The sequence below is a fragment of the Saccostrea cucullata genome, unplaced genomic scaffold (genome assembly GCF_032062105.1).
Source record: "Saccostrea cucullata isolate Sc308-1 unplaced genomic scaffold, CSIRO_AGI_Scuc_v1 ctg8893, whole genome shotgun sequence".
Classification (NCBI taxonomy): Eukaryota; Metazoa; Mollusca; class Bivalvia; order Ostreida; family Ostreidae; genus Saccostrea; species Saccostrea cuccullata.
In genome coordinates this window covers 6534-18484 of record NW_026925494.1, presented here as the reverse complement: position 1 = coordinate 18484, position 11951 = coordinate 6534, and the positions used below count along the sequence as shown (strand labels likewise).

Sequence of the window (11951 nt, the reverse complement as noted above, 5' to 3'; positions counted from 1 at the left end):
AATGGCGGCCGCCAAATAATAAGAGGCTGCCGCCAGATAAAATATTTTTCGTACGTGGCACCAACGGGCTTCCGTAACTGTGAGATGACGCCAGGCTTTATTGTTTTAACAAAATATGAACAAAGCAGTATAAACATCTATATCAGTTTATACAAAATTAAAATAAACACAACTATTGAACTGTGCTTCCCTCGCCGCCCAGGAAAAACCATAGATAAAAACAACAGTGATTTATGTTGAAAAAACTATGGAAACCTGTAAGTCCGCAGCAATATTGCGAGGTAAACAAAATGAATGGCGGACTCATTCTCACAAACCTAATATAAGAAATTACCCATTTATTATCATGTACAAAACTTTAACTTGCTCGGGTAGAGCGTGCGCTAGAGTATAATTACTAGAAATCTCTTAAACCCACTCGAACACGTCATTACTTAAAACCCATTTCCATTGGTATTTACTCAGTACACAATTACCCGGTATAAGACTTCCGTTCCAACTCAAACAATTTGTTTACATGTCGTTAGGACAATTATTCCTTGCTATACTTCGTAAAGCAAGAAATTTTAAAGCGGCACTGTGACGCACAAAGGGGAAAATTGACAAATTTAGAAATTTAGCATGACCCTTGTTAATTTTGTTCAATTTCTAAAAGTATTACGTTTCAGAAAATTACAGGTTTCAGAACCTAAACATTCTATTTTTAAGGAGAAAAATAAAAGTAAAAATAATTTTTGTATGCCACACACCGAAAATATTAATTTACTCAATACTTCTTCCACCCCATTGAACGCGTGCGCTGAAAAGTTGAATAAGTTTCCATAGTTACCATGGTCTCACGTACTCAGGAATGAATGTAAGTAGACAAAAAATTTAGAAGCAATCTTTATAAAACGTTGTGAGAACATATTTCCGACATTTGCATGATCCAGTTGAATGTTGTTTACAAGTTTGAGCTATAAATAAAAGTTGCGTGACCTTGACAAATACGAAAACAACGAAACGGGAGATACAACCTTTGTTTTTCCGGCACTTATATCGTGCAATTTTTTCTTGCAGTTTAATTGTCATATCGTAGCTATATACTCATAATTTTCATAAGTCTTTCTCTGTATGCTACAGATATCTTAAAAGAAAGACATGATTTTGACTCATTGTGTCCTTTTACGTATATCTATACAGCCATGTAGAGGCCTGCCCATCTCAACTTCACTAAAGAAGTGTTGAGGAGATGGAACAGAGAATTGAGGCTGGAAGCACTAGGTGAAAAAAAGAAAATGGGTTATTTTCTTATCACCAGTTAAAGATTTATCATACTTAGCTGCAGAACTGTAGCTCTCCGGAAAAAAACATATATTGACAGATCGGAGAGCTACAGTGCCACCCATTGAAAAAACTGTATATTTATTGCGCACAAAAAAGTGCGCTCGGTTCTGAATTAGTTCTTCGAAATTCTTACCTCAGTTGTAAAAACGCTATATTTCAAAAAAAGTCCTTACTCTTCTATCTATTACTTTCGTAGTTTACATCTGTACTAAGTGCGTTGGACCGAATTATCATGAAGACCAAAATGGCAGTATAAATAAATAGGCAAAATTTTCAATGATTTCAATTTCAGGGCCAGGAGCTAGGACTGTTAAAGACAATTATAAGGAATGTTTATTGTGGAAACTGTGAAAGAATATGTTAGAAACACACGGTTAGTAGTATTTTGAGATGACAGTTTTAAAAACATTGAGAAATAAATCGAGAAACAGCGCACATTTTTGTGCGCAATAAATATACAGTTTTTTTTTCTATGGGTGGCACTGTAGCTCTCCGGTCTGTCTAGCTGCAGAACTGTAGCTCTCCGAAAAAATATATATAATTGTTTTTAACAACCCTACCATATCATACTAAGATTTATCAAATATATATAAATACAATATACAATATTCAAAGAGTCCTCATGGAAGGAAACATCATACGTCTTTCCGTATATACTCGCCTATAAGTTGTTTTTGGGGTGGGAGTTAAATTTTAGTCTATGTCCAACTTATAGGCGAGTCATAAAAGACTCGTTTTTTTCTGGACGGCGAAACGTACTACTATTCTAGAAATATTAAATAATCTCTCCGGAAATCCCTGTTATAAAGATCCTGATTTTACTCTGTATACTGCATACAGTACACCGAAGGAAACTAGATAAGTAGGTCACATGTTACTTGATGATACAATTTCATTTCTAATTTGATGTACAAAAGATTTGAAATTCAACATTGATTATTAAGATAAGCAGAGAGAGTGATTGACATTGCGATGCTAGGATACAGGTTACGCAGATTAATACATCACCTTCCGTCTCAGGTGAAGGTGAGTAACATATCAAAAAGTCAATTAACGGTATACTATAGTACTTAAGTAACTCAAATCTTAAATAATGTTATATAAGGTTATAATTACATGTTAAATCATTTTGCTATATAGTTTTGAAGCATCAATTAAAATCTCATTTTGCTCACACAGGGGCGTAGCAACAGGGGGGCCAGGGGGGCCTGCCTTTTGTTATGAAAATAGTTTTTTTTAAAAAAAAGAATAGACAATTGCTAACTAAATTTCCAACAAGTGACTACTGATAAAAACTGGAAAACATAAGAAAATACATCGACAAAAAAGCGGGCGTGCATGTCTTCATGTAATGCTACTGGTTATGAATTTCATTTCTTTTTACAGTGTAATTTGAAATTTATAGAAATAAAAATTCAATTGCTGTAACATCATTGGCATCGGAAGCAAATTGGAATGATTAGATTCGAAAAAATGGGATTTGAAATAAATGATATTATATAATGCATATATACAATACCCAGTTAAAATTCTATTTTCATCTTCGTTACATATGTTAACCTTAAATTGCCGTAAAGGTATCCTAAAAAAAAAAATCAGAAGATGTGAAAAAAATAAATAAATATGTCGGAAATGAAATAAAATTGTCGGATTCCGAAATAATAACAAAAATTGTCGGAAAATGCAAATGAATGAAAATTTAGGAAATGAAATGCAGATATCTAGCAATCGGCAATCCTCGGCTGACTCCGCTACGCTTCATGCGTGCGAGGTACGAGCCATCCGAGGAACTCCGAGTGGAGATCTAGTAAAGATAATTATTACCCTTTGAATGGGTCCGAAACCGTTGCATTTCATTTCCGGAAATATGCATATAGCATTTCCGACATTTTTTAATTTCATTTTTGACATTTTTTGTTTTCATTTCCGGAATTTACATGTGTGACAATTCAATGTTATTTAAGTAAGTAAAAATGGAATTTTAAGAGTATTTATTACAAAATATTGATAAGAATTGAAGAAAAAAAAACATTTACACAAATATGCATACATGTTGCACTAAGTCTAGGTAAAAGAGTTCACTGATCCTAAACTTTTTCACCACATCTAATGTGCACTAAATGTAATGTCAGTGACAGCACCACTTATGTCTAAATCATTGATAGATTTACAAAACTCAGATATTGGATTTCAGTGATATTTTTATGATTTGTTTCTTTAGATTTTTCATAAGTAAAGTCCTTCGATCTTACTAAAAGTACTACATATGTATTTGAAAAATGTCGGAAATGAAAACAAATTTTATCATGTTTATAGGAAAGAGACTTGTAACTAAATGAAAAATTCGTGTTGTTCATTCCATACTGATTAATCTGCCAGTAAATAAGGCGGTGAAGGTAAATGTATATACAAATTGTATTCTTAATATTTTTTTAATGATAATATGTTGACAATAGTGTATTAATTTAAACGCTAAAGAAGCATGTCCCATCTTTCCAACAGGAAACTCGATCAATAAATCTATACATTCCTTTATTTATGTATTAATTTCTTACTTATTGTTTACTACATTCTTTTGGAGGAAACACTAGCTATTAATACAACTTTATATCATTAATTAATTTTAAAAGAATAGTTTTTAATTAATATCGAATGAACACATCCATACAATTTGTATAAAAAGGCCGAGGGCGGACCTTTTCTTATAGAGCCAGGCCGTACCTGAATCTGAGGACACCGGGGGGTTAATAGGTGAGCAACAGAAATCGGCCGATCATCGGTCGATGTTCAACCAATCATTGGCGTATAGTCAACCGACGTACGAACGATGTTCACCAATGTATGAGCGATGTAATACACATCGGCCGATTACCCTGAAACATCCTTTTATGAATAGCAATGCATCGCTTGGCCTTTGTAAGTCCGGCCGGCAACCACGCCATTTTTATCATAAAACGCATTGGTTGCCCATCGTATACCCCATCGCTGGATAATGTGACTGATACTTGAAGGACTACTAGGCCGATGTGGACAGATGTTGGGGCATCGCTTACGTACACCACGAATTACCATCGGTCTACGCCCACAGGCCGGAAAATGTGACTAAGGCATTAGGCATTATATGTGTCACAACCGTGGGATGACTTTATTTTTGATTCATTAATCATTTCATTGGCTGGGTTTCTGTTTTCCGCTCCGCCCTTCTTAATGACGAAGATTTCTCTTAATATGATATTTCTATTATTTAGAAGAATTTCCAGAGGAAATCAACTAATGTTACATATATTACGTAATCTTACAAACTTCGTGTATTTTATTCTAAGGCTAGATACTATGTTTGCTTTTTCAGAAGACAATGGACACTGCCAACGAAGATCTTATTCGTCCCATATACAAAAACGGAAGATATGAAAATCCGTTTGACACATGGGAGACTATACGTGGGATTGGGAACATCTTCAAAGTGATGAGGAGTGAAGACTTCAGCAAAATACCTAATCAGAGGGTCTGTACCAATCAGTCTTTTAATTAATTCATTTGGAAAAAAGAAATGAGGAATATTAATAAAACCAAAATAAAATACACGCTATGTTACTAATATATTAAAAAAAATACATATAAACTGTCTTGAAATACCCTCTTTCAATCATGAATCCGAGCTCAAATTTGCTTTTATTTGAAGTCAGTTATCTTGTATTTTGCTCATCCTGGGATAAAGTTTTACATTAATGCTTGCAAAAGTTCATATATACAGTTGCACCGTCTATATTTTGGCATTGACTGACGAAATATAGGTTGAATTTTAAGATGACCTTATTTTGCTGCATCATAAATACCTTTTTCAAATTTTCTTTTCATAAATCATGCAAAGAATGCTACAATGAATTATGAATTATATGCTACGCAGAAAACTCAAGTGCATTCAGTTTCACGTACATGGATTCATCATCCTTACTTCAAGAAAGTTTTATGAAAAAGATTTTTTTCGTGCGAATTAAGTGTTTCGAATTTCATTGGGGACAAATTCATTTTTTTTCTTTTAGAAACGAAAATCAAAAGATATATATAATACATTCTATATAATACACTTGTGCAATAATTGACCATGTACTTTTTAATTTTTTTTCACGAAAGGAGTTGGATAAAACCCTACCAGTGGAAAACCCCAATTTCCAAAAATTACGGAACCCACCACAATCTGAGCTTCAAATAATGTGGATAGGCCATGCCAGTGTGTTGGTACAGATGGATGGGGTTACTATTCTCACCGATCCAATGTTTAGGGATAGGTGCTCCCCTGTACAGTTTATGGGACCAAAACGATACCGTCCTCCACCCTGCAAAATAGAAGATCTACCACATATAGACGGTGTTATTATCAGTCATAACCACTTCGATCACCTAGACCTTGGTAGTGTACAAAGCCTCAATTCCAAGTTCAGTGATAAGATCACGTGGTATGTAGCAGCGGGAACGAAAGAATGGATGTTGAATGCAGGTTGTAAGAATGTGATTGAATTGTCATGGTGGGAAGAAGCGGAGTTACCTGGAAGACCAGATTTTAAGATTGCTAGCGTCCCTTGTCAACATCGTTGTCAACGTAGTTTATGGGATTATATGAAGGTAAATTGTAAGAGTTTGTGGCAAAAAGGACAAATAATTGGTAAACGTCAAACTGGCAATGATTATAAATAGTTGGATTTTTTTTCAGAGGTATGCTTTATATAAACAAGTAAACGTTGCAAAAAAGTTTTTGAATCCAATTCATGAATAGTAACAAGTGCTAGAAATTGCTTAAACATTAAGCCACAGCAAATTTTCTTATGAATTTCTATTCCTTCTAGGAAAGAATCATTGTATTCTTTTGGATATGTTTTCAGGCTCTCTGGTGTGGTTGGATAGTCAAGGGACCCACGAAGAGTTTCTACTTTGCTGGAGATACAGGCTACTGTAGTGCTTTCAAACAGATCGGAAGAAAGTACGGTCCTATAGACTTGGCTGCAATCCCAATAGGAGCCTACAATCCTAGGTAAGCTTACATGTATAAAATAGTCTTTGATTCATAGAAAAAGTTAATAAAGTTGAACTCGTACATTATAGAAGTTGGTAACAAGACCCCTGACAATCTCTCTCTCTCTCTCTCTCTCTCTCCTGGTATTCTAATGATGAGGATGAACAGAATTTAATTTATTTTTATCATATAGGTGGTCTATGAGACCTATTCATGTAGATCCGGAAGAGGCAGTGAAAATATTTGAAGACGTTGGAGCAAAGAATGCCTTGGGTATACATTGGGGAACGTTCAGGATGATAAAAGAGGTCCGTTATACTAATGTCAGACTTTTATTTGGCCTTAATTCAATATTGGTAGCCATTATTAAGTTATTTTGTGTGAACCACTTAATAGATTTCTAAATGATAGATTTCGACAATAACTCTAACTTTTATATGTACAGTTTTATTTGGAACCTCGGACAAAGCTTGGAGAGGAGCTGGATAAGAAGAATATAAGTAGAGATAAATTCTTCACACTCCGTCACGGTCTGGTACACACAATCGGACAAGATATACCTGAACAGACCTAATTATGTCTCTAACGTTTAGTTAACCCATGACCTACAATCCCACACAATAGAACGCCTTCATCTTTTCACATACTTTATGTTAAGATACTGATGATAATGACATTTCATTTGTTATTTATCACTTTCTAAAATTTTCTTACGAAGGACATGTACGTTATGATGAATTATATTACAAGTATTGTTGTCATTCTTTTGCATTTAAAAAAAATAAATAACGATGTACTTTTTATGCTGTATTTCAAGTATATATATTTAAACTTAAGAATTTTTTTACCTTAGTATTTACATGTATATTGAATTGAATCCCTTTTTTATATTGAAGCAAATTGTGATCCTCTTTACGAGGAATCTTCAGGAAAGCAATATACGGATTCTGTTTAAATTATTTACTATGAAAAAATTGCTGTCTCAATGTTTTTACTACATGTGTTTAATCCATTAATAATTCAAAACTATTATAATAATGTGAGTAAATGGGATATATATATTTTGAAGTATCTTCCTCTCATGACAGAAAGTAACAAAATTTGCACATAATTTTTTTAATGTATGGCTGTTGATTGTTATATAAATATAAATGGATGATAATATAAATGATAGAAATATGGAAATTAATTCAAGTTCAAGTCTGTTACATATAAAACAATGCAATTTGGGAGCAAAACAAAAACACTTACATTAAAATTCAGGAGTGGGTGTCCAAGGCATCAAATATAGAATTAGGTGGCAAGAGGAGTAACCATTCCCTGGATACGGCCAAACTCACCAAGCCCTCATCAGGATCTGGCAAGCGAAAAAAAGTCAGGTTCCCAAATGTACATATAGAATTGATTATCGCGTAATTTTGCGAGCAGCACCACACGCGAAATAAAATTACTCGCCTTTATTTTTATGGAGCTCAAATCTACGTAAATCTCTTGACCAACCGTCCATTCGCGAATTATTATTCTCGCGATTTGACTTTGAAGAGCCCATTCGCGATAATAAGACTAGTACTCGCAAAAATAAAGAATATACAGGATATGAAAAACTGTCAGCCAGCTCTTCATTGAAAAATAAATACTTTATGTTTCATAGAAATATTCACATATTTTAAGTGTCATCTTTGTTGTTATTTTCATCTGATTTTTATTTTTAAAAAAAATCTTTATTTGCACTTGAATAATTTATAATTATTTGTTAAGAACGCAATACTGCAAACACAATACTGAATATTTTAATCAATAGCTTTCATTTGCCAGAAAGCTTTACATTGGAATGTGTTATTTGGTTACATCGATGTTTATTTTTGCAATTCAGCTGAGAGAGGGATTTCAGCAAAGATGTATTCTATTCATTGCAAAATTACTGGGGGCACCTCCTTTCTGGTTCCTACAGCCATGCTAAAAGAAAACATGACCTCAAAAGGCATAATGTAAAATCACAAACTACTGCTGTTTGGTTTGGAAAAGTGCTATATATAAATAATATGGCCTTATGCGATAAATGTTTGGAAAATTTACATGCACTCGAAACAAGGTTTAACGCTGATTGAACTTGGTGGGTTGATTACTTGTAGGTAATGAAATTGTAAGCTTTGAATTGTATTTCTTAGACATGATTCTGAATAATAAATTTGTGTTGGTGTCTTATTTCATTATGAATAATTTTGTCTTTTATTTCTTATCTTACTCTTTGTTATGTGGTCATTTTCAGAACTGATACCACATTCAAATATTAGAAGAAAAAATATTCCCTCGCTTTCACTGAAAGGGAGGTATTAATTTGGGTCTGTCTGTCCGTCCGTCTAGCTGTCTTTCTGTCTGTAACACTTTCGTTTCTGCGTGATATCTCAAGGCATTGAGATTTGGCAATGAAATTTCTCCCTGTGGCCTAAGGAGGACTCGTATTGAATTTTGGATGTAAAAATTCATTGCAAAAGCTCAAAGGCTTCTTTAGATATCGCGAGGAAACGAACGAAAGTGTGAAAGGCAGACAGAAAGACGGACGGACTGACGGACGACCAGACATTCCTAAATTAATATAACACCCGTTTTAAGTGAAAGCGAGAAAGAAAAATTGATATTGGAATTCAATTGTACCTCAATACATGATTGGAATTTATTTGCCGATGAAGTTATTTAACTTAATAATTTGTAAGATAAACCCTATAATATATCAGATTGTTGCCAATTTTCCCTACATTTTGGTTTAATTCAAAAATATTTAGAAAATAAGTAGTTGTTTATTACAAGAACAAGAATAATTACAGTTTAAAAATAAAATTACATTCTGAGAAAAATAAAGTCAGAAAAACGATCCATTTTTAAGAAAAGAGTACATTTATAACAAAAAATTACTTTAAAAAAAGCACACACACTCGAATTAGTAAAGATCTATATTGATAATTTTACTTTTTGTCTATCCTCATATCTCTGTATAAAATTGAATATTTGTGAAGGGATTAATAAATTCAGTTAAGATCATTAGCAATGACATCTGAAATTTGACGGGAAAAGCTTGTTTTATCCTTAAATACTAAAAACAATTCTACGGTGCCTAGATGTCGAATCGAACATTTAAAACATAACATTCCACTATGCCTATGTTCTTCTTCATCCTGTTGGATATGTCATTATTGGTGACATACATATAGATGACAATTAGAAAAAAGATCATGACAGGATAGCCCAACATACAAAATGTCAACGTCTTTTTTTTACAGGATTCGCCATTTCTTGGCAAAATCTTTCACAGAATTCAAATTATTCATGTAAGCTTCGTTATATTAAAAAATCAGAATTCCCAATTTTTTTTTTATAGACAAAATATGAATACAAATATTATCTCTCAATGTACTTTACATGGATCAGGTAATTACAATTCATACCGATGAGACAGTGACCTAGCTCTTCTTGTCTATATGTCTGTATATATTTCTAGCAAATTGAAGTTTATGAAATATCTGCAAGATGATCTTGTCGTTCAATATATCTGTAGACGCACAGTTTGTTGTTGTTTGTAGATCCAATCCAAACAAGATGATTTTTCTCGTCATATCCCAAACCTAATGGCTGAACCATTCCATCTTGTTTTGTTAGTAAAATTGATAGAATTGATAGGAGATGGCCGTCCTTGTCGATCACGTGTATTGCGTGGTCCGTTCGACTACAGATCAGGATATTTAAGAATGCATCTTCGCAGGTTCCATATGGAATAAAGAACATCAATGCGGATCCCTTTGATGGTCCTCTGTAAGTGAAACGATAATTTCCTTTAAGATCTGTGACCACCAATCCACTGATTTTAGCAGACACAACAACATCTCCATTACGGTTCTCCGTGATATAGATAGGTCCACTATATAATTGCAGACCTAAGCTACCATACTGTATGAATTGTACTGGTTGCATTCTGCTATTATACCGAATGACTTTCACCTCGGAATCAATATACTTTCTAGCATTAAACTTCATCATGACCAGAAGATCTCCAGTGAAAGGTGCATAACAGATACACAGTGGTTCCCATAGTTCTAATCTCTTAATCAGTGTCGACTTCGTAGCATTGTCTGCACTTAGTTTATTAATGTTCAAGTTTGTGTCTGCATAAATCAGTTCTCCTGCATTGTTAACCGTATGCACTCCATAGTGATTATGAACATCAAACAAATGATGCAGATTCTTCCTTCAGAATTTGTCAAAATAAGACTGCATCCATCACTGACCCAAATCCTATCTGGTGTCACAAAGGAAATGTGTCCACCATGATTAAAGTTAGGCACAACAACATCCTTCATATTTATGATAGGCCCTTTTATCAGGCTCAACAAATGTTCATTTCTTACTTGTCTTTTTCCTGACTCTGTAGTTTTGATGTCAACCAATAGCTCAAAAATGTCCCTTATACTTATTTCTTTACTAAAATCCCATTTTATGTTATCAGGAAGTTCTATTGTCTTGGGGACAGGGGTTTTCTTTGTGAACTGCAGAAACTTGACAGACTTCTTCGCTAGTTTCTCGTATCTAAGTACATATTCCTTTATATTTTGATGCTTCAATACAAAATCCATATAAATATTTGTTTTACGTAAATCATTAAGTGCCTTACTATGTATTTCGATAAGTTTTACCAAGTTTGCAGCTTTAATTGCAACCTCTTGTTGGATGCTGGAAAATTGTGCTTTCAATGTTTTTCCGTCTATTTTGACGTCAGATTTGAGGCCTGCTAGGATCGCACGATTGTATGGGAGACTCTCGCCTCTAATCTGAATAATTCTTTCCCTGTGTTCCTGTCTTTGAACCGTACAGGCTAATATGATATCCAGATTTCCATGTCCTTGATGTTCATCAGTTCTATCACAGGTGGGACACTCACAGGATTTGCACCAAATTTTATATTTGCAGTTTGGGTGTATATCACATGACTCTGGTATTATAAAGTCCCCATGCTTTAAACGGTAAATAACGACATCATGGTCTTTGGTATCGAGGTACATAGCGTGTTTCTGCTTACATGTCATACACAGATTTTGTTTACATGGCCTACAGAAAAATCCTACGTCATTCTGACACTGACAGCACTGAAGCACTTTAAGTTGTGTTGTAATATCCTTATTCATGGTGTTACTTAAATATGTTTCTCATTTCGGATCAAAATGTCACTTTAGAGGACAGCCTGCAATAAAAATATACTTTTTTCATAGACATTAATTTTCAACATGTAAAATGATTTAAATAAATAAATGTACTTCGTCACTAAGACAAGTATCCCCCAGTAGTACCTAATGTCCTTTTAGTAACATAATTTCTTCAATTCTTATCCTTAATGAAAGAGCATATTTAAAATTTACAGATTTTGCAACTATTTAAATGAGATAAAGAAAAACTTATTATTTACACATAAAAAAAGAGAAAAGCACACGGCGGGTGTGACCGCTCGGCAGGGGATGCTTAAACCTCAATAGCACCTGATCCTGACTCTGATGTTTTAGAGGTCGGTGCTTGCATCCAGCCTATTTTTTTAAAATATCAAATTGACATATAAATTCGAATACTGTTC

At 33.8% G+C, this 11951-nt stretch overlaps 2 protein-coding genes across 2 annotated transcripts; one reads left to right on the top strand and one right to left on the bottom strand.

Annotated features, from left to right (window-relative positions):
* Window positions 1-4681: 4681 nt before the first annotated feature.
* On the top strand, window positions 4682-7139 carry LOC134269006 (N-acyl-phosphatidylethanolamine-hydrolyzing phospholipase D-like). The gene is made up of 5 exons (XM_062751232.1): window positions 4682-4831; window positions 5461-5949; window positions 6207-6355; window positions 6531-6645; window positions 6783-7139. Exons 1-5 carry the CDS (start codon window positions 4682-4684, stop codon window positions 6909-6911), a joined length of 1032 nt encoding a protein of 343 aa, XP_062607216.1. The 3' UTR covers window positions 6912-7139.
* Window positions 7140-9844: 2705 nt separating this feature from the next.
* LOC134269007 (uncharacterized) lies at window positions 9845-11511 on the bottom strand. Its single transcript, XM_062751233.1, has 2 exons — window positions 10738-11511; window positions 9845-10573 (listed from the first exon to the last, which is right to left on the bottom strand). Exons 1-2 carry the CDS (start codon window positions 11509-11511, stop codon window positions 9845-9847), a joined length of 1503 nt encoding a protein of 500 aa, XP_062607217.1.
* Between the last annotated feature and the right edge of the window lie 440 nt (window positions 11512-11951).